At 50.9% G+C, this 23,921-nt stretch overlaps 2 protein-coding genes across 4 annotated transcripts; both read right to left on the bottom strand.

Moving 5' to 3' along the window:
• Positions 1 to 7,962: 7,962 nt before the first annotated feature.
• PLD6 (phospholipase D family member 6) lies at positions 7,963 to 9,456 on the bottom strand. Its single transcript, XM_009957000.2, has 2 exons — positions 9,045 to 9,456; positions 7,963 to 8,933 (listed from the first exon to the last, which is right to left on the bottom strand). The coding sequence occupies exons 1-2, from the start codon at positions 9,454 to 9,456 to the stop codon at positions 8,692 to 8,694; spliced, it is 654 nt and encodes a 217-aa protein (XP_009955302.2). The 3' UTR covers positions 7,963 to 8,691.
• Positions 9,457 to 11,146: 1,690 nt separating this feature from the next.
• FLCN (folliculin) lies at positions 11,147 to 22,760 on the bottom strand. 3 transcript variants are annotated; one of them, XM_086473028.1, is made up of 12 exons: positions 22,653 to 22,760; positions 21,603 to 21,758; positions 20,646 to 20,792; positions 19,748 to 19,969; positions 19,104 to 19,264; positions 18,238 to 18,329; positions 17,293 to 17,483; positions 15,985 to 16,098; positions 15,512 to 15,635; positions 15,015 to 15,146; positions 13,376 to 13,481; positions 11,147 to 12,595 (listed from the first exon to the last, which is right to left on the bottom strand). In XM_086473028.1, exons 1-12 carry the CDS (start codon positions 22,758 to 22,760, stop codon positions 12,394 to 12,396), a joined length of 1,755 nt encoding a protein of 584 aa, XP_086329154.1. In that variant the 3' UTR covers positions 11,147 to 12,393. The 3 variants fall into 3 exon arrangements, with proteins under 3 accessions (XP_086329154.1, XP_009956630.1, XP_086329155.1); XM_009958328.2 differs by lacking the exon at positions 22,653 to 22,760 and having other exon boundaries at positions 21,603 to 22,040; XM_086473029.1 differs by lacking the exons at positions 21,603 to 21,758; positions 22,653 to 22,760 and adding an exon at positions 20,897 to 20,919.
• Between the last annotated feature and the right edge of the window lie 1,161 nt (positions 22,761 to 23,921).

The following is a 23,921-nucleotide window of genomic DNA, read 5'->3' as shown; positions in this document are numbered from 1 at the left end:
TGCTGGAGAAGGATGCAAGAAATGATTCTCCTGCCCCGTGACTGTGCCGTATCCTGAATGTAGGCGATACCGAAGCCCGGCGAGCTTCGGTGGCTGCCCAGGTGGTTATGGGTAGGGAGCTGCAGATACTCACGTGCACCGTCGAGTCCGCCCCATCGGCGTGTCTTTGCCTCCCGTCTCGCTGGTGGTCGGAGTCGGTGTTTCGGGGGCCAAGCTGTAAGATCACTTTCTTGCCTCTGTTAGATCAAGCCCAGCACTCTCTTTTTTTTTTTTTTTTTTTTTTTTTTTTTTTGCTGTTACTCCCTTCCTCTCATTGAGTCCCGTGTATCCCAGGGTCTGTGCGCATGTGAAACTCCCTTTTCCTAGTCAAAGGAAAGTAGAGTAGAAAGTAGAGCCAATATTGACTGAAAATGCACAGTGCTCAATGCATATAATGCTCCTTTTTTATCAGCTTCTTGAATTCAACTCTTCTTGTCAGCAGGGCAGCTCCTATTTTAATTCTTTAATCTTTTTTCCTGAAATAAAAGTCTCAAAACCAGTATGTGCTTCAGACCTTCTCAGTCCTAATAGCTTTTGTATTTAAAGCATCCAATTTAGCACCGTGAGGCCGTTAAACGGAAACAAACTAAAAGTGAGTGGAGGGAGCTGGTAGCACTAGATGCAGCACGAGGCCAGCCGAGCAGAGGCTGTCTTCCTAGAAGAAGCAGGGCTGCCCAGGCATGGTGGCATCATCCTGGGCTAAATTTCAAGATGCCACCTGTAAAGACCTCAGGTCCTGCCTCACCGATCACCCTGGCCCGGAGCAGGGCTGAAGCAGCACTCTGGCACGTTGGCTTTCCAGCCCCAAGCAACCCGTATCACATCGGGCTGGGCTGTTAAAGATACGCCCCAGCCTTCACGTGGAGCAAAGCTTCCTCTTTCGGGTGCTGAACGCGTGGTTGAAGCAGGCAGCTCTGTGCTTTCGTGGCCGATTTTTGGGTCGGTTAGGCGGCGGTACAAGCGCAGGCCTTGGAGTAAACTCACGTGGCAGCTCTGGATCTCCAATCCTACCAGGTTGGACCATGGCAGGTGCCGGAGAGTTCGCCCTCATCCTCCCGCTCGGAGCAGCGAGCCTCCATTTCAGCCGTCAGACCCTCAGGAGGTGACATCATCTAACCACGGAGTGACTCAGGCTCTCGTCCAGCTTCTGTGGCCTTGCCGTGGCCAAGCGCTCGGTTTGACACCTCCCGGGGCACTCGCGGCAGCGCGTGGCAGCGCTCCGCTCCTGCTCGTAGGAGCCCCACTTGTCCCCAGCCAAGATGCCAGCACCGTGCCGCGGGCAGAGCACGTACAGGGACGCTCTCCTGCTGTGATGCTCTGTCATCTGTCCCTGGGTGTACGTGGAAGTCCTGGAGATAAGAGCAGGGTGGGAAGATGCTCAACCACTCGGACACAAAGGCTTTTTCCTTGTCAGCGGGGATGTTTTGATGGGCAACTGCTCACCCTAATCCAAGCTTTCCGTAATCTGAGCATTGGAGGACCCAGGAGCTTCCCAGCCATGACCCACCTGGACCACCTCTCCATCGGTCGCTCCCAGGAGTCTCAGTGCTGCTCCTGGCGTTGTGTTTGCTTTCCCCCATCAGTCAGCAGCCGCTTTAGTCCTCCTCCCATCCCACCCTGGAGGAATATGGCCTGTGCACCCAAAGTTGCTCACCATCAGCTTCTTGCCTGCATGATGGGAGTCCAAACTGGGGAGCCCCAAAGTGGAAGCGGGCACCTTAGCACTGTCCCGGAGCTGTGGAAATAACCGCTGTCACCACGCTGAGCTGGCTAACGGCCATCTAAAGCGTAGGCTGTTGATAAACCTGCGTGTGTTGGTAATGCGTAGCAGTGGCTTTGTATAGCCGTGGCATGGGGTCCTGCGTCCCTTCCAGCTGACGAGATCCAGATGCAGCTCTCCCTGGTTGTAGCCCTTCCCAAATTCAGCCTTCTCCAGGTCAAGGGCGCGTGTGTTGTGCTTAGAAGTCCGCTTTTGGAAGGAGAGGGTCCCTTGTCACTAGTTGGGTGCAGGGTTTCTCTCTCTCTCCCCACCTCTCTCTCTTGTTTCTCTCTGTCTCGCTCTCTTTCTCCCTGCCGGCATCTTGCACTTGACTGGGTCTCCGGTGTAACCTCCCAGTGGGGTGAAGGGTGCGTGTTCAGGTCCCCAAGCTCGCAGCAGCTGCGAACGTGGCACTTCAGTGGCACCTACGAGCGGTTAAAAGCAGCCGTTACGTTAAAGCAGGGACACCAGCGCCTGCCAAGCAGAGCAGACTGCAGGACCAGCAGAGCCGTCAGTGCTGTGGCTCAGGTTCATCCAAATTTGGGCTATTGGGTGGGATGGTGACTCCATCCACTGCGTTTTGCATATTGTATATGCGTTTCCGACCGTGTCAGGAGGTGGTTGGCCCAGGCGCCTGGCTTGGTCCCATCTGAAGTCATCTGCCCAGCTTTCAGCAGGGATTACCTTCACACGTCCCCCCTGGCTGCTCCGGGTCCGTGGTGAGCTCTGCTCTCTGGCAGCTGTGACCTCCTGGCAGAGAGGCCTTGGGACGCAGCAGTAGGACGGCCTGGAGGCCTTGTCATCGTCATTGCTCTTCCCTTACAAGGTGTCGCTGGCTCCAGGAGGACGCCATCCTCCTCTTCCTCCTCCTCTTCTCTCAAGGCATATGGTGAGACTTTGTCCTTTTTAGCCAACCGAGCAGAACACGCGCTGGTCTCCTTCTCGCCCTGTGGACCCTGCCCTTCCTTACGTCCCCTAGCAAAGCCTGCTCTTGCTTGGCGTCCTTCCTTTGCTGATTTTAAGCGTGAGGGCTAGAAGTTAGGATGTACCTTGCTGTTTGCCCTGGCACGGCGGTGGTGTGGAGGACACAAGATGGACCCTTTCTGATACAGGATCGTGCCACTGAGCATCTTGAGGGCTGTTTTCTGCTGTGCGCGTGCTCTTACCAAGAAATTCTCTCTTGCAGCTTAGTGTCCTGCCTGGGACTAGGGATTGACCCTCGCAACTAAGAGCACTTGACTTCTTTGCCAGTGCCCCTGCTTCGAGCCTTATTGCTTAACGTAGAGACCAGCGGGGTCAGCGGGGAGCACAGGCAGAGCGATCGGGTGGGGATCCAGCCCCAGCGTTTGACTCAGCGTGTGTAAATACATTATTTTTTTCTTTTAAAGGGGTGAGGAAGGGCAGAAAGGCGCTGCAGCGCGTTGGCAAAGGTGGCAGCACTTCGGTGGTGGGTTGTGCAGGAAGGCAGAAGAAAGCGTGACAAAAACGCAGTGGCACAGGGACAGGGAGGGTCCAGGGATGTGCTTTCTGCTTGGACTCGGGCCCCAAATTGCCCTGTGAAGCGAGGCCGTGGGGGGAACATGCTTGTTTGTACACATAAAAACACACTGATGTTTAGTGGAGGAGGTCACCCAGGAACCCTTGTGCAGCTCTTGCTCCTTTCCTGTAGACGTGCCCATACTCCAAGCGAGGGATCGTATATAACCTCTGGGCCGCTTGTGTCAGTTCTTCACCCGAGGCAACGCACACGGTGTTTTGCATCTCCCCGTGAGGCACTGCCAGGAGTGAAGCTGGATTTTCTTCTCCTCCCTTTCCTCTAGTTTGTTTTTACCTTACTGTACACAAAATGTCAGTCCTCACATCACCATCACCCCCACCCCCCTGAAACATCTGTAAAAGGGTTTGAGTTGAAGTTTGCTCAAACTCCTGTATGAAGAGGAGCAGACCCGGGGATCCACTGCTCAGAGGTTTGCTCTCAGGGAACTTTTATTTCATACTGGGCAGCTTCTCTGGACCTTCAGAGAGCTGAGAAATGCAGAGCAGACAGTTTTGCTGGGAAAGAAAACCAACAACCCTGGCACTAACCCCAGGTATAGCTGAAATAAGGTGTGTTCGATGGCAGGAGGGGAGCTGTGGGGGTCACAGCGATGCCTGACAAGCCAAATCCATTCATCTTGGCGCAGAAGGTCATGGTTATCGCTAAGCAAAGGAGTCTTTTATGAACGTGGTGGTGGTGGTGGTCTCATATGGTGTAGCTTGTAGGAGCAGCCGTCTTCCACTGGGGAGTTAGGCTCCCTTGAAAATGAAAACAGGGAACCTGGCTCGGCTGTACGGAAGGTGCCTGCGGGGCTGAGCAGTGGCCTCTTGGCATCGTCAGGATCAACCTCACCCTTCGGGGCAGCACTTCACCGGGTGGGAGCTGCATACACTGCCTTAGGGCGGTAGCTATGAGTTCTGGGGGTCCCAAAGAGGAGAAGGAGGAGGAGGAGAAGGAGGAGGGACGATGCTGTGGTACGCAGACAGCTGGGGTGGACAGCTGGAGGCTGTGCTCCAGCCTCCGGGCTCTGCTCCGCTTGCAGTCTGGCAGCTGCCTAAGCATCTCTCCAAAGCCAGGGGCGGTAGTTCCCTGCCTTTACGTTGCAGAAAGAGAGAGAACCTGCAGCACCAGCTGAAAACAGAAATATTTCTGCAGAGAGCAGTGCTTTAAAATGAGGGAGGTGGGGGGGGGGGAAGCCAGCGGGAAAGCTTTTTACTGATAGCAGTGGTCCTTAGTTACCCCGTTGCTTCGTCCCGCCCGAGGCTTCTTCCATCTTTCAAGCTAAATCAGTGGCTGTTTAAATTGGAAAGTGTGTGGAGAGGGAGGAAAGGGTACGGGGAAGAGAGGGCGAGCTCCCCGCCTGCCCTGGAGGCTTTCAAAGTCCGTCTGCACGGGGGCTTCGCCTGCTGATGGGGTCCATGGTGGCCTCGGGCTGTGCTGCTTCCCCAGGTGCATGGGCCGGGGTAACCGCAAGCTGCGGCGGTTTACACTGTTCTGCACGCGCGGTAGTCCTGAAACGTGAGGTTTAGGAAAAGTCAAGGGCAACGAAGGCGCAGCCACAGCCGCCTTCTAATTGGCGCCAAGTGGGGGGTTTTCTAATCAAAGTTTCCTCCCATTTGCACCGTCTCCCCTGAAACGGAGCGAATCCTTCTTTACATACGGCCTTTTCTTCGTCCACATATAAAAAGAAGCAAATTGCATCCGTTTGCTTCAAAAGCAGCATTGTGTGCTGACTTGCAAACCACAAAAGTCTCATTTTTTTTTTTTCCCCTGTAGCCGAGGGGGACTGGACTGCGTTACCAGCGCTGCCCCCAGCATCGTAGAACGTGTCGCTTTTGTACCAGCTCTCTACTCGATTGCACTGCCACTACACCTTTGCATTTTTTTTTTTTCCCATGGTTCGGCTGCAGTATTTAGTTTGTTGTGAGCACTTAAGCACATGCACACTCGGTGTAGCTTGCCTTTCTTCTGTATTTTTTTTCTTTCTTTTAAAAAAAAACCCACAAAAAGCTTTGTTATTCTTCTCTTTTTTTTAAAAAAAAAAGTAATTTAAAACCTCTATAGTATTCAAAGCACGCAATGTAAATATTTATTACTCAGAAATTCGTGGGGGGGGGGGGTGGGGTGTGTCTCTTTTGTGACCGAAGCTGTGGGTTTGATTTTTAAATCTTGTTCTAACACGCGGTGTTGCGTGTCCAGCCCGCCCCAGCTGCCCTGAGAAACCGCTTCGGTCGGGTTTGGTGACTTACAAATACCTGTTCAAACCTTTTCTGCTGACTTACACCTTCAGTTTTGAAGCTGTCCAAAGATTGTGCACAGTCTGTTTGAGCACTGTAACCTTCCTGCGCTATAAACAGGGGGGGGTTTTGTCCAGCCGGTGAACTGGGTGATCTCGTATTTGATAGTGGCGTTCACACCGTGCGAAGGCGTTATCCAGAGCAGTGGTGACCCCCTGGGGGGCCGAGCAGGCGCCGCTCTCCTGGCGCAGTCGCGTGGGGCCGTTGCAGCGAGCGCCGAGCCCCCGGCTCTGGCAGGCACCGGCGCGTCGTGCGGCGCTTTCAAGGCGCTCTGGGACTTTGCAAGGGAACGCCAGACCCCGCCGCAGACACGCGTCCTGCGGCAGCACGGGCACGCGCTGCAGCCTCCAGCGCGGAGCTTCGACCGTAACTTTCTGTACAACGTAGTTACTACTGAGTGGGACCGCCGGGATCCTGCAGTACCGCCCCTTTCGTACGAGAGGATGCAAACGTGGGCTGGAAACAGGCGTCAGCCCCAGCAATTCGCCCGGCCTCGGTTGGAGGCTACGAAAGAAACCGGAGGGCGTGGGGTTTCCTCGCAGGAACCTGATGAGCCAGACAAGTTGGTACCGCCTGAGCTGAGCCAGCTGGCCGTGAGCTGGTACATCATGAGTGCAGTGACAATTGTTTTCTTCACGCTTTCTTCACACGCTGCCTGTGCGCAGGATTGACACGAGCGCTCCCTCTTCGTCCTGGAGACAGCAAAGTACGTTGTAAAATACCAAGGACTACGGTAAGTAGGAAGCCGATACGAAGGCGCAGTCTTTGACCCGCGTCCACCCGCTGGGACCTGGAGTTCTGGATCACTTAATCAATTAATCGAAAGGCTGAAGTTTTGGGGAGAGAGAAGGAAGTTCTGCAAGTCTGGGGGTGGGATCTGTAGTGGCACCGGCCGTTTGGGTACTATTGGTCGGTCTTTCTCTAGCGTCCTAACGAGAGCGGGCGGCTCGGCGTAGTTCTGAGCACCGCCGTAACCGACGACCGCCCCGTAACCGAAGGGGACTTGTTCGGGATTTGAACCCACGCAGGCACCACGCTCAGCTCTGGAAACAGCCCGAAGGGATTGTGAGCAATGCGGACACAAGAGTCATTTCCCATTCCGGCGGCCAGCCCTCCGCCTCCGAGCAGGGACAGCGGGACCCGGGCAGCACCGGGACGCTGCGGCCTCCCAGCTCCTGGCAATCCATGCGGCTCAGCTCCAGGAACGATCACAGCGGGGTGGTGGGGAGGAGGAGGAGGAAGAAGCACAGTTGACCTCGTGCCCTGTACACTCGTAGGGCAAACGGCCTCTTCAGGGGCATTTTCCCCACGGATTAGTCCAGGAAATAAGGTCTCACAGGTGGTATTTTTCCCTCGGCAAAGGGGAATGGGTGCTGGAGGCAGCCGTTCCTCAGTACATGTGAGCTCCTCTCCCCTTCCCTTCTCCCTTCTGCTCCAGTTTATTTCAACGCTTTTTTTAAGAGCCACTTAAAACTGCTCCCTGTAATAGAAACGTCACTTTTTCCTCACAGTATTTATTCCTTATAAAATCTTGTGTGACATGCTAGGTTCCCATGGATGTAGCTGATCATTTTTATTTTGTAAATATAATTACCTAACTTTACATTAACTATATCGTAATAAACTATTTTTGCACCACCCTTTGCGTGCTGTGTAGCGAGGTGGTTTTTTCCGACAAGGACACTGCTACAGAAAGAAGGGAGCAGCGGCCACAGCCTGAAAACGTGCGAGCTGATTGCTTTTATAGTCACACTTCACAAAGAAAAGGCGACAGGTAGCATTTTAATAGCACTAAGATGTTTAAAGTAGTGTAAACGTAACACTGCTGAGCGGGGTTTATTAGAGAACAACCTTCTTCAGCTTCTTCCATAGTTGCCTCAGCACAGAGCGGTAACGCTTTTCCCCCCAGACCCACGCCAATGTCCTCGAACAGAACAAAGCACATCTGCAATCTGGTGATGTTATTCCCCGTATATAACACCGAAGGATGCACAGGAAATTTTCGTGATTTGGATCTTTGGAACATCCAGCCCCCAAGGACTGCCCGGGGTGCAAAAACCAGAAGATGGTGTCAAGTTTTTCTGTGAAAAGGGTTTATTTAGTAGTGCAAATCATAGCACTGCTGTCAAGCAAAACTGGTAGCAAAACGTTCAGACCTTTATTCATTTGAGGCCCTTTAGATGATTCAGTATAAAGTTCTTACACAGAAGCTATTGACATTCTCAAGTTTACCCCCATCTTTGTTCCACCCTGAACTGCAGGGACAGAGCTCTTCCCTCCCTCCCTCTTGCTATCCACATGCTGTCCCCCCACCCTGCTGCTGCCAGCACCGGCAGTCGAAGTCACCGCACCAGCACGGTGTCCCGCAGCCGTGGCCGCTCTCAAGACCAACTGACCCCAAAGGACAGTTTCTCTCGTTTCTTTCCAGGCTTCCCTACACTTGCTTGCTGGCAGCTGAGCTGCCGTTGGATCTGTTCTCACGCTTTTACTCTGGAGCTCTGCTAATCTTAAACCAAAGGAAACGTGTGCACAGAACGTACTTCTCATTTCTGTCTTTGGATTTCCCACAAATGTCCTTTATACAAACTTTCAACAAGTAATGCCAACAAGAAATGTAACTGAGGTGCTTAAATCTCTCTGTACAAACTCTGGCTGTGCTGCAGCCCTCTCATCTTTAGCGATGAGAGAAGCCCTTAGGCTCCAATTCCATTCTGCAGCATCCCAAGTTGGAAAATGTTGGTTTCACCATTCAAACACTCACCCAGCACCGTATGAACATACCTGGTCTGCACCAGGGCACAGCAACCAGCCTGCCCGTAGTTTTAAGCTCTACAAATGCAGTCCTATCACAGCTATCCTCACCAAACAACTCACCAAACAGTTGGGTCATTCCTGTGCTAGGGGGAACGACCCACGGCAAGGGACCTGTGGCATTTTAGGGCAGACAGCTGGCCTAAGTTACACCCAGACGGATAATACAATGATGTTTATACATAATAACAATAAAGCCCGTGAATGCTAGCTGTTAAGTACCCTACCAGCCCTGGGAGGCAACTCAATCATTTATTGTCTTTGGAAAAAAATCTGTAGTTCCTGGGATTGTACTCTTCCCAAATCCTTTCAAACTCATCCAGAAAAGGCTTCACATACTCAGCATCTTCCATGACCAGCACGTTCTCCCGGTTCTTCTGGATAGCGTCAGCAGTCCAGTTGAGGGAGCCCGTGATGAGCATCCTCCTGTCCACGATAGCGAACTTGTGGTGCATGTAACCATTCTCCTGGTCATGGCGTACCTGGATCCCTGCAAAAACACAACCACCTCTTCAGCCGTAACCCAACCCATCACTCAGGCCGCAGCCATCCCGAGGACCCGGCCCCGCAGAGGCCCCTTGCCAAGGGAAGGCCACCTCACCGGTGTGCCGGAGGAGGCCGATCTGGGAGCCCCGGAGCCCCATGTACTGCGCGTCGGTGATGATGCGGACCCGGACACCGCGGCGGTGGAGGAGCTGGACAGCGTGGCCCAGCTGTGGGCAGGAGAAGGCGAAGAGGCAAATCTCGAGGGAGCGGCGGGCGGAGAGGAGCCGCCTCAGGAGGCGGTTGAGGGAGCAATCGCGCCGCGGTAGCGGGCAGGAGCAGGGCCGGGCCGCCTCACCGGGCCCCACCACCTCGGCCCACAGCTCCTCGGTGCAGCTGGGCGCCGAGGGGAAGAAAAGCACCTCCCGCACGGGCCGGGGCCGCCGCCGCCGCCAGGCCGCCAGCGCCAGGCCCAGCGCCGCCGCCGCCAGCGCCAGGCCCGCCCGCCACCGCCCGCCCGCCGCCCACATGCCGCCGCCGCCGCGGCGCATGCGCGGTCGCTCTGAGGAGGGGAACGCGGCTCGGGCGGGAAGTTTCCTGAGGGAGGCTCCCGCCGCCGCGGCCGGGGCGGGGGGGGGAGGTGTCGAGCGGCCCCGGGAGCTGTGGGAAAGAGGGGTCACGGGCACTCCTAGAGCTGCTCCAGGCCCAGCGGCAGACTCCAACCCCTTCCCCCGAACACCAGCCGGCTGCACTGCGTGTCCGCCCCAGATCCTTGAAGCTGGATCGTGCCTGGCGGAGGGGACAGGGGTGGTAGGACTGGTGCAAAACCGCTTTGGCTGCAACGGGTCTCTGTCAGCCTGCAGCTGGGGGGCTCACTGCTGCTCCCACCTCCCTCCCAGCTATATGCTGCGGGGCCACGCAGAAAAGGAAATCACGGCGGAATGAAGAAACATCCTGCTTTAAGCAGTTTAAGTTCAGAGGGTGGTGAAAGATGGCTGCAGATGTGTTTTTTTGTTAATTAAGTTGTGCTAAGAGGAGCGTGCACATTCCAGCCCTTGCTGATGGCAAAAGGAATGCCTGGGGCCTAATCTGCGAGCTGCGGGAACTTGCCCAGACAATGATTTGGTAATCCCATGTATAGATCTGTTCTGGCAGGCAAGCGCATCTGGTTTTATGCTATGCAGGAGCCCTGGGTTCACAGATTTAGCAGCTCTTCCCCCTTCTTTCCTATGGGCATTTTCTAAGTGTTCAGTTAGTGGTTTCTTTGCCCTGCCTCAAAAAAGGACACGTTCTCCAGGGTCTGGCTGTCCGTGACACAGCCCTGTTGCAGATGAGGGCAGAGAGCGATCAACATTGTGTACAACTCACCCCTGGCTTGTGTAAGAGGATGAAGCCTCGGGCTTGACCTCGTGACCGCCTTTTCACCATTTTGGAAGGAACCACACCTCTGTTCAGAAAGACGGGCTTTGCTAACGGGTGCTGATGCACCAACTGGGGGTTAGATAGACTAGATTTTAACGTTGGATGGCTGGGGAGAGCTATTCTGTAAAAGATAATTCAGCAATCGAGGTTTAAATGCCAAATAACGCCTTACCTGCTGCGTTACGCAGCTCTGAATTGGACCTAAATAGCTATCAAGTACAAAAATAAAGCGTACTAGATCACATAAAAGGTAGCCACGAGAGCGAGCACAGACCTTGCACTGGAAATTCTGATTTACCAGTCCCCACTTTTCTAATTCTGTCGCTTTTATCGCGCTGTCAGCGGGCTTTGTTCTTCTCATAACTAGCACCTAGCACGCAGGAAGCAAGACGCATCTATTATTCAAAGCTTCCTTTCCTGTGGATAGAGCTTGAGCACCTCTTTTGTCTCGTATTCCCTTACTGACAACTGGGAAATGCAAGCCTTTTTGCAAAACCTGAAATTAAATAAGTGGTTAGTTTTTTGAAGCAATGCCTTTTTCCAAGCACCTCTTTGCTGTTTGAATATCCTGTGGTTGTTTTATGTCCAGTCACGAATTTTCAATTATATCTCAGCACCTCTTGCTCCATATGTACATGAAAATAATCATACAAAGTTAAGAGGAAAATACCTGGTAAATTCTGTAAATTAGACCAAGGCTAAGATGCAGGAATTACCGTGTGGATCAGCTGCTGCTTCCCCCACCCCAACACACGCGGAAAATGAACACAACACTAGGCCTTGTCCGTTTTACAAAAATAGCTCTTAATGAGATTTAATGCCTGTTGCCGTTTTACAGATGTTCCAGACAAAGATCAACTTGCATATTTATATATAAGAACAGAACTCGTGACAAGTTGGAACATCCCTTCTGAGCTCGAGTCTTGTTTGGATGAGTGTAGAAGGTCACCTGGTAAAACCTGCCTCTAGGTTGTTAAAAATGTCTACGGTAACGTCAAGTTTTCCCAACAATGATCCAGGAAAAAAAACAAAAACAAAACCCACAAAAAAAGAGACTTCACAACAGAAACAGTAATTCCTTACAGTACAGATAAGGAATATCTGTTTAGGTAATTAAAAAATGCACCAATGTTTCCGTGAGCTATTAAGCAAAAATGGCTACTATAGAGTTACATAAGAAGGGAGCACCTACAGGTTGGATCTGTTCCGCTTAAGTTAATTAGGAAGCCAGAAAACTATTTCTGAAGACAGAACACCAGCAACCTTACCCTAGTGAGGTTATCTTCATTACCTGGAAGTTTTGCGACCACAGGCAAAACAAGGCGAGTATTTTGCCCTCTAGAGAGGAAGCCAGCTGCATTTTGAGACTTCTTATGTCACAATTCTCCCTCCCAGACAAGATTTCCAAAGCCAATGCTGAAACTGTCTCAAGTTAAGATATAAATAAATAAAGTGGAGTGACAGGACTCCGACGGGATATCCTGACTTACGCTACAGCAGAAAATAGTCTCTTCTTAAATCCGAGCATAAAGTGGTTTGAAATAATTTACATGGGATCCATACCCTGTGATGTGTCACTTATTTTTGGTTCTTGTTCTCTCACGCATTTAGGAGATTTATGTGGGATTCGGAGAGATGAACTGTATCCAATCCCAGGAGTTCTGGACGTTGTCACAGGTATCGTGTCTTGCCGACAAAATCTAAAACCGAGGTCTACTGCCACACCATGATGCTGAACGATGACAGTATGGGATTTTCATTAATTCGGGCCGATTCTTTGAGTGTTGCTGTATTTTAGTCTTGAGTGTGGAGGTCGAGATCTAGAGCTGAGTTTCAGGACAGACAGCAGCACGATTTATTAGCACTTATTAATCCAGTCTCACAGCAATTAGAAAAGACTCAAGTCACTCTTCAAGTTAGTTTGAGGACCAGAAGGATAGTGATGAAGTTTCACTACCTGCCTAATGCACATGCTGCAGGCTCAGCAGCGGTAACTCGGGGCTCCCTGCGATTCTCTGAAGGCAGCAAGTGAGGTTGGGCACCCTTTAGTTCCGGGACTCTGAGGACGTCGGGCTGCGAACTGTGGACATCAGGTGCGACTTGTATGTCTTGCTCAGGCCGGTCATCCAGAACTTGAGCAGCTTGACGTTGTCCTCCTCTGCAGCTCCCAGAATGCTCAGCAGTTTTTGGGTATCCTCCTTGGGCCTGCTGTCCACTTTAGTGAATTTAAAGAGGACCTTCACTTTACTGCAGAAACAAGAAACTCCTGTCACGACAACGGACTCGCACACATCCGACAGAGAACGAGCAGCAATAGTAGCTTCTCTCGGTACCCACCACAACTAAATGTTAATAAAAGCTTCAAACAATATTCTATGGGAACTATTCTCCTGCTTTGAATGAGGAAGGTGGGGGGAAGACGAGCACAAGAAAAGGGGTTATTAAAAAAAGGGGATTACTCCTTTTCAGTAGTAATAAGCGTAATTCTAGTTTGGTTTTTTTCATCCTAGCAAAGTAAAATAATTAATTGTGACAACTGGGAATCTCCCTGGGAGACACATCGAGTGCCCATCTGCCCTTCAGGTAAATTCACAAAGTTGTAATGTTCCGTGAATTATTTCACATGACTGTCTGGTCTTCCTTTATAATATAACTCGCGTCTTTGAAATGTAGCGCCTGAAGGTGCGATCGTGACATCTCTTTGGCATGTTATCTGCGCTGGAATATAGCGCACATTGACAGGCATGTGTGTATTTGCATACTTAGTCCTCTAATGCGTGTAAGGCAGACGTGTACCATCATGTAGGTAACCTACAGACGTGTGAACTGAGGCAGAAAGGTCAAGAACTGCCGAAAGCCAAAACGAGAGTTAGGACTAGAGCAGAACAACTCCGACAGGCTTAGCTCCCAACGGTAAAGGCAACTACTCTCAGCTGAAGTTACACGACTGCAAGTTTGTCCTGTACTCTGCTGTAACCAGGACTGGGGCCAAAGCTGTTTCTCTGGAAGCGCTGTAGCCGTACTTACTTCATCCACTCCTCCTTCAGGCAAACAAGGCACTGATCCACAACATCTACGGAAAGGTTCTGGTTGGTCAGGGCAGCTTCGATCTTGTTCAAGATCGTAGGGCCAACTGCAGGATCAGGGAGAGGGGGAAAAGGTGAGAAAAGGGACACGCAAGCTATAGGTTACCCACTTACACCTTTACTAGCCATTAGCAAGGACTAGGCCATTTATTCTGTGATGCCTGCTGGAATTACAGACAAGAAAACACATTTGTTCCACTTCTTATTCTGTTCCAGAGCACGAGCCTGCGCTCATTTTTCACCAGTACTTTGGTCTGGTGCATTAAAGCTTCCTCTATGTGCAGAAAGCCGCGCTATTAATAACAGCACAGCCAATTTCAACACAGAATTTGGCTTGATTAGTTCACAGATAATAAACCTTCCTCGAGTTAGGAAGAAACCGACCTATTCTACAAGGTGGAAAAATATACACACACCCCCGCCCAGTGGCCTGCCTTGATTTCATTTCCGTGGAAGAGGAGCTAAAGATCATCCCACTAGAAAAACACCTGATCCAAGAAGCAACATGGAATTTTGTGAATGAACCTGGTTCAGGGGCCTTTGTTTTCTTCAGACGCACTTTTAAACAGAAGTTGTTTAGATTTTGTTGTTTCTAGTCCCGTATCAAAAGCTCATTAAAAAAATGCAAAGTTATGAAAAATCTTTGTGCTTTGTACAATAGACATACATATATATATAAAAATATAAAACCTCAATTTCAAAGTCTCCACTTACTCATGATTTAATGTTCCTCTTGTTAAGGGCAGTTCCAGGATACTTAGTAAAAAAACCAAACCAACAACCAACCCAAAGCATTCCTCTCCTGGACCACTTTTTGGGATTCCCTAGGAGGCCACTTTCCCAGCGCTCCACGGCCTAGTAAGTTTGACGTTGTGGTGGAGAAAAAGACCTTTCAGTGATCTCTTTTGTCCAGAAGCTTCTGGACATGTCAGTGGTCAGATGGAAAGTAGACTGCTGTAACTAGACATGGGGGATCCGCAATGGGAAGCCCACTACAGAGAGAGTAAGTCTCTGCTCTGCATTGCACCTGTATCTTCAGAGGACAGAGCAGGAAGGGTTACAGCCATCTGCCACGGCTTTTGAGACAGTCACGGACGCCAATTCATCTAAATTAAGACTTCCCAGAAAATATGAGACTGATGGATCTGACTCAAATCACCTCTAGGTTCAAGTGTTCAAATCCTTGAACAAAGTAGGCAAAAAAAGAAGAAAGATTTGGGCATTTCTGTATTGGTCCATCAAATGGAGCACAGGCAATGAGTAATGTCATGGCCCTCACAAGCTAGACTGACCCCAAATAAACACACAAGTATTCCAGGACAGAAAATGTTCATTGTGGGTTACAGAAGAATTTCCCTACAATTGCTGCTATCCATGTCACAGAATTAGTTTCTCATTTTTGGAAATTAATAAGCAAAATGCTGATCTGGTAAAGAAAATCCTTTAATTGTGGTAAACCTCACCTCAAATAGCAGTACCCCAGTTCTATACTGACCTGGCTTCTACTCAAGACTCCTTTAAGTGCCAAGATGCTCTTTTAACCCCAGTGATACAGTTCTTTCTGCTTTCAAATCACCCACCTCGATCTGCTGCAACAGGGCTACCGCTGGTGACAACAAACTCGTACTTGTTGAGGGACTGCTCGTCATCAAACAGAGTCGGGTAGAGACTGGACCGGGTAGCAGCGCGAACTTCCACGAGGACCGCAAACTCTAGAGCAAGAAGAGCCCAAAATGACATCAGTTGTACTGGCCCAGATTCTAAAATACAGCTACATCCGAGAAAGCGCAGCTCTGGCAGCGCACGATATTTGGCCCAGCATGAACCTCTCCTCAGTAGGAGCCAGGACTGTCAGCTATGGTATGATCGGTGCGTAAAGCAGGTGTCACACCTTCCAACTACTGATCGGGCAAGGGAATGGGGAAACCAAAATGAAGTGGTACAGGTTTTAGTTCCTGCAACATTGTTAGGCTAATCTGCCAATACTTCATTAAAAAAAAAAAAAAAACCCACCCAAAAAACATCTTCTTAACATCAGATGGAAAGGAAAGGAGAGGGTTCTGCAACAGGTTCTTACCAGATGATAATATGTGGGACGGGATTTGGACGTGTGGGCTAAGCCCTAGGAAGTTACACCGATACGCCTCTTCATATTGGTCGCTGTAGGGGATGATCCGCACACAACCAACAGGCAGCATGGTCTAAAGACGGAAGGGAACACGTCAAGAGAAACACGGGAGTTAAACCAGTAAAGTACGATTTTCTCCCGGACTTCCAGGGCCAGTCAAGACTTGGAGCACTGCTCAGGCAGATGCTCCTGATTTGTGGGATCAGAATTATCTTACTCAGCTTGAAAGACTATGCAGTTGCTGAGGACAACAAAGACATGCAAAGGTCGGTGGTTTTGGTTTTTTTTTGGTTTGTCTCCCTACCCCAAACCACATCATTTAACACACATTCTCCACAAGATCACGTGTCAGAGACAGGCTGGACGACTACAGAAATATATGTAGAAATATGCAGTCAGGAAACAAAGGAAAAGGTTTCTACCCGTAGCACATCAAAAGCAGACTGGACGAGATCCATGTCTCGAGCTTTCCAGATGACCTGGTTCCCCATCAGGACGTGCCAAGCCAGCATGCGGAACGCTGATGCCCCAAGAACCTGGGAAAACAAACAAACAAACAAAACCAAACCGAAAACATTCTCCATTGGTTACGAAAATTAGTGAAAAGTCCCGTTTGCCCTGCCAAAACCGTGACTGCCACAGAAGAAAATGTCTAAACCGAACAGCAGAAACGGACACGAAAATGTGGCAGGTCTTGTGCGTGGAGTAACAGCTCCAAACCACGGCACCGAGATCAAGTATTTCTTTGAGAGGTGTGAAAGGCGTCACCTCACGCAAAGCAACATTCGCCCCTTTCTGTGGTTTCAAGAACAAACACCAGCAGAGCACGACTTTGCCAACGTGCCCAATCAATGATCCAAGTCAATATCAAGCACATTAAAAGAACAGCAGTTTCATTTCTAGGTTGCTCCAAACTCTTCAGTGCTCTGGCTAGTCTGCATTCGTCAGCCCACTTGTTGGCCAAACCAGCGGTTTTGTGAAGAAGGACACGGGACTGTTTGGAATGGGACTGAACTTCTATTAGATGATAACAACTTTCAGGCATTTCTCTGATCTGGGTTATGTTCACGACAGCGATTCAGGCATAGAAGATGAAACAATAGCCTTAGACAAGCCTCCAAAGGCACACACTTGCAACACAGTGTAGTTTAACAGCTTCGAGCATTCCAAAATGAGGTGAAAGTAGAACAAAAGGGAGGCTAAAGAGATAAAAATCAAAAATCCAGGAGGTTATTTGTCAGGAGCGTCCAGGAAAACAAGCTGGTGTGAAAGAGATTGTGGGTCAACTGTGCTGAACCTTCCCCCTCAGTCAGGTAACTGGAAGCACTAGTCAGATCTGTACAGAACCACTTGTTTTGTTTGTAAACCGTTTTTCTCCCCCTGAAACATTTTTTTTTAAACAAATAACACTTGGCTTTGAAGATGCTGCATGACCTCTGTATTAAATTACTGTCACTGCTCTTGGGAAGAACAAAAGTGCAGAATTTGAGAGACATCATATGATTCACGTGACCGACGATTGCTAGAGGCCCACGTGATCTCAAAGGGAGAGTCCTCAGAGATGCAGTTAACACCATGGTACTAGCTGGGCAGGCACTGTGTTGAACACAGAAATGGGAAAGAAGTGCAGACTGCAGGAAATAAATAGATCTTTTCAAAAAACATTATCAAGAAAAAAGAGGTTATTAGCCTGAGAATTCGGCATCAGAGTAACTGTGCTCCTCTCTTACCTGTCTCATGTGCCTGAGAGAGCGGAAGACAGACAACCTTCGGTGAGCTACATTCCAGCTGTTGCAATCCGGCATCAGAGATGTTTCGGGCGAGCACTTAGACAGCTCCTGCCCTTCCACAACATCTGGCTGGGAAGAAGGCTTCTCTTCTTCCTCAGAACCATCCCAGCCTTCTGACTCTTCTTTCAGGTCTAGCAAAAAAAAGGCAGAGTGGTCATAAAAATGGCTGCTCTCTAGGAATGGGAACTGCCTCAAAAGTGCCTACTCATGCTGCAGCCAATTGGTTGTGGCTCTGTGTGGGAAGACGGAGTTCGGAACGCAGTAACTGAAAGTACCAGCATCACAGACACGCCCAAAGCGTTAATGAAGTTCATTAATTCAGATAGGAGATAACCACCACTGAAGGGTCAAGAAGGAATTTTCATCTTCTACAGAACACAAAGTCCCATCTTTTGACCAGCTATGTGTTCTCCATGCTTGTTTTAAAGGTCACGGCCAAAGCTTTGAGGCAGGTTTTGTAGATTCTAGTCTAAATTAATTAGCAAAACAATTCGATGCAAGAAAAAACAAACGTCTCTTAATTTTAGAAATTTTCTAGAAAAAGGAGCAAGAAGTCCCTATGTTGTGACCGCAAATTCTTCTGGCTGTAGAGACTCACGGGGAGGGCCAACCCAGCCAGAGAGAACAATCACTGTGATGATGCAACACTCCTACACAAACACAAAGACCACACGTGCGTGCAGAGAGCCTACGAGGCCAAGGGCTTTGATTTCCCATTCCTGTCAGTTGTCTCCACGTGCGAGAGCACATCAGCCACTGCAGAGACTACCACGAGGGTAAAGTGACGCGAGATGGCTGCGCTTACGATGCTGATGGAAGGACTTGGTCTTTTACCATCCAAACCATTCTCAGAGGGTCTTCCAGCTCTGGAAACTTCTACCTCACCTGCAAGTTTTTCCATCTGAACGAGGGTGTCTTCTGTTGGTGCCCCCTCCAGAAGCTTCTCTGTAAGTCGGCTACCGCAAGCTTTCAAAAGCCTGGAGACATGGAAAGAAGCAGAAGTAGCGCTCATTAAGCCTGCCTGTCAGGTGCAGAAATCCAGTAGGAAACTCAGTGCAACGAGCTCAACGAAAAATCCAACCACTAAACAAGTTTTGAGTTTCCTTTCAACACATCTCTACGCTTTCCTCCGTGTGGGAACTACCGACGCATCGTACAACCGCTGCCGCCCCAAGTCGCCACCGAAAGGTTTACCATTCCGCGACTACTTTGTGCAACGTAATTCTCCCCCACCCGAGTCACATGCCAGCGTTGCAATCCTCTCTGTGGCACCTTTCCAGGGAAGCTGGATGAGCAAGTTGGGCACTGGAGCAACTGGACTCCCACTGACACACTACGGTGCCAAATGGCTGCACCTCCCACGCTGCCTATCACAACACAGGGGCACGTCCAGGTGAACCACCGCTGTACTTCAAGTGGGAATTCGAGGTACAACGCACTGGGGCAAGGAGCATCTTTTCTTGCATTCTTCCACACTTACTTTTATCCTGCAAACCTTTTCCACCTAAATAGACACGGTTCCCAGCAGCCACACTAGTAGGTTTACTTCACAGAAACCAGAACTTTTTTTTGCCCCAAAGGCTGCTTTCCACGCTTAGCTCCTTCCAATTCAGAGACTACTTAGCAAAGTCCAACCTACCACCCCAAGGAAAAAAATACCCAAACACTCAAATCGCATCTCCGCCTTTTCAAAATACGGCAAATTCCCTTGGTGAAGGAGTTGCAGAAGCTAGAAACGCAGGTGGCATTACCAAGCAAAGGAGGTATGCAAACATGCCCACAGGTTTTCATCGTTGGTCAGCGACGTCAAGGAGCGGGCTGCGTTGCCGTTCCGCTGGTGCAGGAAGGGAGTGAAGGCCGTGTTCATCCGCTGGGCGCGCTGGGGGCACCCATACTGCTCTGCTTCGAACACCTGCACCACAGAAGAAGGGCAGTGTAAGAGACTGAAAAAGATAAAGCGCTCACGTAGAGCTGGGCCAAAAAAAAACCCCAACAAAACCACAAAGCGAAAAGGGTGCGTCCTCATCCCGAATACATCGTAAGTTACGGGAAAAGAGAGGGAAGGGACATCTTATACTTCGATTGACTAAAATGATCATTAAGTAACACTTGTGCTCCAAAACCACCGGCCTGCACAACTTCAGTAACTCAGATTTCTAACAGAGCTGTTGTCTAGCAGTTCAGTCTGTGTTATAACCGGCTTAAAATGACAGCGGCAGCACCCTGTTCCTCCTCTCCTCCACCCCCAGATACGCACTGTCCTCTCGTCCCTTGTGTCAACCTTAACGTCCGCCCCGGCTGCCATGAGCTGGATCAGCTTTTTGACTCAGCTCTAGCTCAGCTATCGTAACGTTTTACTAACATTGAGTCAAACGAACTCTGTGCACTGACCTACCTTAAGCGCTTTGCCCTGAAGCTCATCAATGATGCCTCTGATTTTTCCCAACAAGAAAGGCCAGGAGTTGATGAGGTAAATCCGGTCCATCATGATAGTGATGATGCTGTACCAGCGCTGGAAACCTCGAGCCAGGCTGTCTTTGATAAAGAAGGTGTGGCTGAACACAAAACCATGCTGCTCATCTCCAAAAAAAATAGGGCCTTCACGTCCTGGACAGACCTGAAGGGGAGGGACACGTACGCCAAAGTAGTTAAACACATCATGCAGCTCAACAGCAATAAAGCGAGCAAAGCTTTCTGCTCTTTAACACACACTTGGTGAATGAAACAAGCCTTTTTTAGGCTCCTATCCAAAACCCAAGGGCAAACAGACCTCTGGAGGTATCCTACAAACACTACAAAACCTTCAGTTTAACTGTGTTTAAGAATTCCGCTCTGTTCAACTACAATCCTGTTGAGAATCAAGGGATTTTGCTGATCCTGACACACAAATACTCATTTATCTGTAAGGTTTTCCCTTCACTTCCGTGAGATGCTGAACGTTAATGGTCTACAAAGATCAAATGCTTCTTGGCACTGAGCAACAGATTCCAACGTTTTTACAAAACCAGTTAATCTTACAAAGAAAACCAATAAATGCATATGTGCAAAAAACAAGAAATGGAAATTTTTGGTCTCACAAAGTGAAAGGAAGGAACCCTCAAGGTTACCAAAGATGAACCTTCAAAATTACCACCAATCCTGGAACGAACAGACTTGCGTGTCCGTCTTTCCACCTCCGCTCCCTCCTAGTTTCAGGCTGCGCACAGCAGCCGGGATCAGGAAAGCACTGTCTTGGATTTGAAGCGACACATAAGGCCACAAACGGGTTTCTCCCTGCGCTCCACGGCAGTTACCTCACAGCTCAGGCTGCGCACACAGGCCTGGCGCACGATGCTGAACAGCTGGGGGTGGTTTGGGTGTTGGTGGCTGACGTACTTGATTGAAGTTTCTTTGTCGTGGCTGACATAGCCAGGATGCCCTCCTGCAAGAGAGCGGCAACCCTGAAGACAGAAAAGCAAATCCAGCCGTAAATGAGCATGCAGTTATCGAAGGTTTCCAAAAGCCTCTGCAAGTTCCCTTCAAAACGTAGGGAAACGTTACTTACGCACATAGATAAGAACACAAGAACTCAGGAGACAGCAAATGTGAGCCAGGGTCAGGATTTGAACCCAACTCCTCACCACAGAACACTCTGCAATTTACTTCCTCTGCTCATTTTCCACAATTTAATTTGATTGTGAACTTGATGCTGGCTCAACAAGTGGTAAAATTCAGCAGCTCTGAAACCAACTGGCCTAACACAACTGGCCATAACCTAAAGGAAAGTACGTAACAAACACCTCAGAACAAGCACTAATAATAAACAAGCATGAGAACAACTGAGAACGTACATTTTATCTACTGTTTTAACTACTTTTGCATTTTTTCCTGTTTCCTAATCTTAAAGCTCTTAAAATTGCTGTTAATAAATGACCAGACCTATTCTAATAAAGCAAAGCTCTCCAAGGATGAGGGAAGCATTTCTCAGCCACAGGAGAATCACAGATCACAGGGCTTAGAGAGACCTCAAGACACCATCTTGTCAAGGTCTACGTACTCAACAACAGTTCCTTCATCCTCTTGTCCTGGCTCGTTACAATTTATGAGGACTTGGAGGTCTTCTTTGTACTAACAGTCACACACACAAAACAAGGGCCATTCACTCTTTTTTCCCCCCCTCTCTTAAACAATCCAATTTGCATTAGAGAATCTAAGAGCCCTTTAGTCAAGCCAAGGGCCACCGATGTCCGCACACCGATTTTCACACTTGCCTCACACATATCCGACTTCTTTGGCCCTGGGCTGCTGGAGTCGGCGCTGGCACCTTCCGCTGGGCTGTGCGAGCGGATCCGACTGCTCATCTGAATGCCACCTTCTTCCTCTTCTGCCTGCTCATTCTGCCCAGAGATATCCCCACTGCTGGCGCCCTGGGGAAGCGGTGAATGTAGAACCTCCGTACAAAAGAGGGTGCGAGGACCGTGGAGCTCACAAAAATGGCAGAGGGCAACAATAGCATTCATAGTGAGAGCTCAGCACATGCGTCAGGCCTCCTGCAGGCAAGGGAGAGAGCACACAACATCGGCACAACAAATATTAAAGCATCTCGTAGGTTCAAGTCCTGCTCTACATCCCTCCAGGAGCGGCTGGCCTTAAGCTCAGCCTAAGGGATGAGCACAACTCCACCAAGGGGTGACCTGAGCGAGGACCAACCCTTGGCGCCCTCACGGATGGGACGAGGGCAGACCGATCCCCCCCCGTGCCCGGATCCCTGACTGCGAGCCGGGACACCTCAGGCCCTGCGGGGGTGGAACAGGACTGGACCGGACCCTCCGTGCCCGGATACCTCCGGTCTTACAGGGACAGGTCAGGGGCTGACAGACCTCCGGGCCTGGACGCCTCAGGCCCTGCCGGGCCGGGCCCAACTTCCCCGTGCCCGGAGGCCTCAGGCCGTCATGGGTCGGGACCGGCCCTGCTCACCGCCCCCGAACCCGAACGCTTCAGGCCCAGCCGGACCCGGGCCGGCCTATCCTTCCGAGGCCCGGCCTTCCCGCTCCGAGACCGGCCAGCGCAGGTTCCCCGTGCCCGGACACCCCCGGCCCCGCTCACCGCCGCTCCGGCCTCGCCCGCCCCGTCCCGTGTCAGCGGGCGCCTGACACAGACTGACCCACCGGCCCGTACCATCCCTACCGGCAGCTGGGGGGGCGGGAAGAGGGGCAGACAGCTTCCCCGCTGCCCACCCGCCGCCGCCACGGGGCGGCGAGAGGAGAGAAGAGGGAGCGGGAGAGAGGGAGGAGGAGGCCGTTCGTACCGCGGTACCCAGCCGGTCCTTCCCGCCGCTTTCCCGAGGATCCCCCGCCCCGTCTCCCCCCCGGGCTGCGGCAGTAACTCGGCCCACGGCCGCCCTGTCCACAGGGGCTGGGCAGAGCCATTACCTCGACACGAGAGGGGGAAGACGAGAAGGTGCGGAAAACGCGTCCTTCCTTCCCTCGCTATCCCCGGCCCCGCTGTCGCGCCGCAGAGAGTCGACAACAGTGTCCCACCGCCGGGAGCCGAGAGGGGACGAGCTGCCGCCCCCGACCCCACAGGCGCCGCACCCGGAGAGGGCTCCACTCCCCCCGCCCCCGCTGCGAGGTGGTGCGGGCCGCACGGAGGGTCACGTGACCGGCCGCCTCTGGGAGGGGAGAGCGGTGCGCAGGCGCGGTGCGCGGGCGGGGCCCGGCTGAGGCGAAGCGGGGCCTCAGCGCCGGGCGGGGGAAGGAGCTTCGCGATCGGCTCCCGCGGAGCCCCCCCCGGTCCCCTCCCGTGTCCCCCCCGCCCCCCCGCAGGACGAAGGCCTGAGCGCCGCAAGCTGGGCCTGGCTTCTCCCTTAAAGCCAATACAAGCACTGGCAGTGCCCGTCCTGGGGTTCCATTCCTTCAACTGCTCCAGAATAAGGCGGCTCCCAGGAAGCGTTACCTTTTCCCACTCCACTTCCAAAGCCGTTCACACAGGTAACATCCTTCAAAGGGAGCAGACAAGCCTGCTGCAGGCTCTTCACTACGGATCCTCTCTCCATTGCACTACTCCAGTTTCTTTTCAAGATTTATTAGAGGATGATTTATCTCTAGGAAGCTATGATGGAAAGATAAACCAAATGCCACGTGAACTATTAATCCTTTGGGGCTTCAATATAATAAAGTACTGGATCCCCCCCCTTCCCTTTACATTGGAGTTGACCCCTATGGAGTTTTAAATACCCAAGTCTGAACAATTCAAAGTAGTAAGTCTTCTACAAGGTAACAGCAGAGATCATTCGGCTGAGTAAAACTTGTCCTTAAATCCCAAGAAAGAGCAGCTGTCAGTGACACCACTGCACTATACGGATCGAAGCAGCTGTGCCTGGACTAACAATTACACCTCTGAAGACGACAACACTCAGATGGTCGGTGAGATGGACGATTATTGTAACACAATGATCAGATATGAACAGAAAGGTTTGATCTCATCCTGCAGCCCATCTCGGACAAGGACCTGTTTGCACAAACAGAACTAGTATTTCTAATTGAGAGAGAGTGTCCAGGAGAGCTCCGAGAAGCCACCAGCAGAGCTCG

The sequence above is a fragment of the Leptosomus discolor genome, chromosome 14 (genome assembly GCF_034619465.1).
Source record: "Leptosomus discolor isolate bLepDis1 chromosome 14, bLepDis1.hap2, whole genome shotgun sequence".
NCBI lineage: Eukaryota > Metazoa > Chordata > Aves > Leptosomiformes > Leptosomidae > Leptosomus > Leptosomus discolor.
Note: the sequence above shows the minus strand (reverse complement) of the source record. Positions and strands in the feature narration are given on the sequence as shown.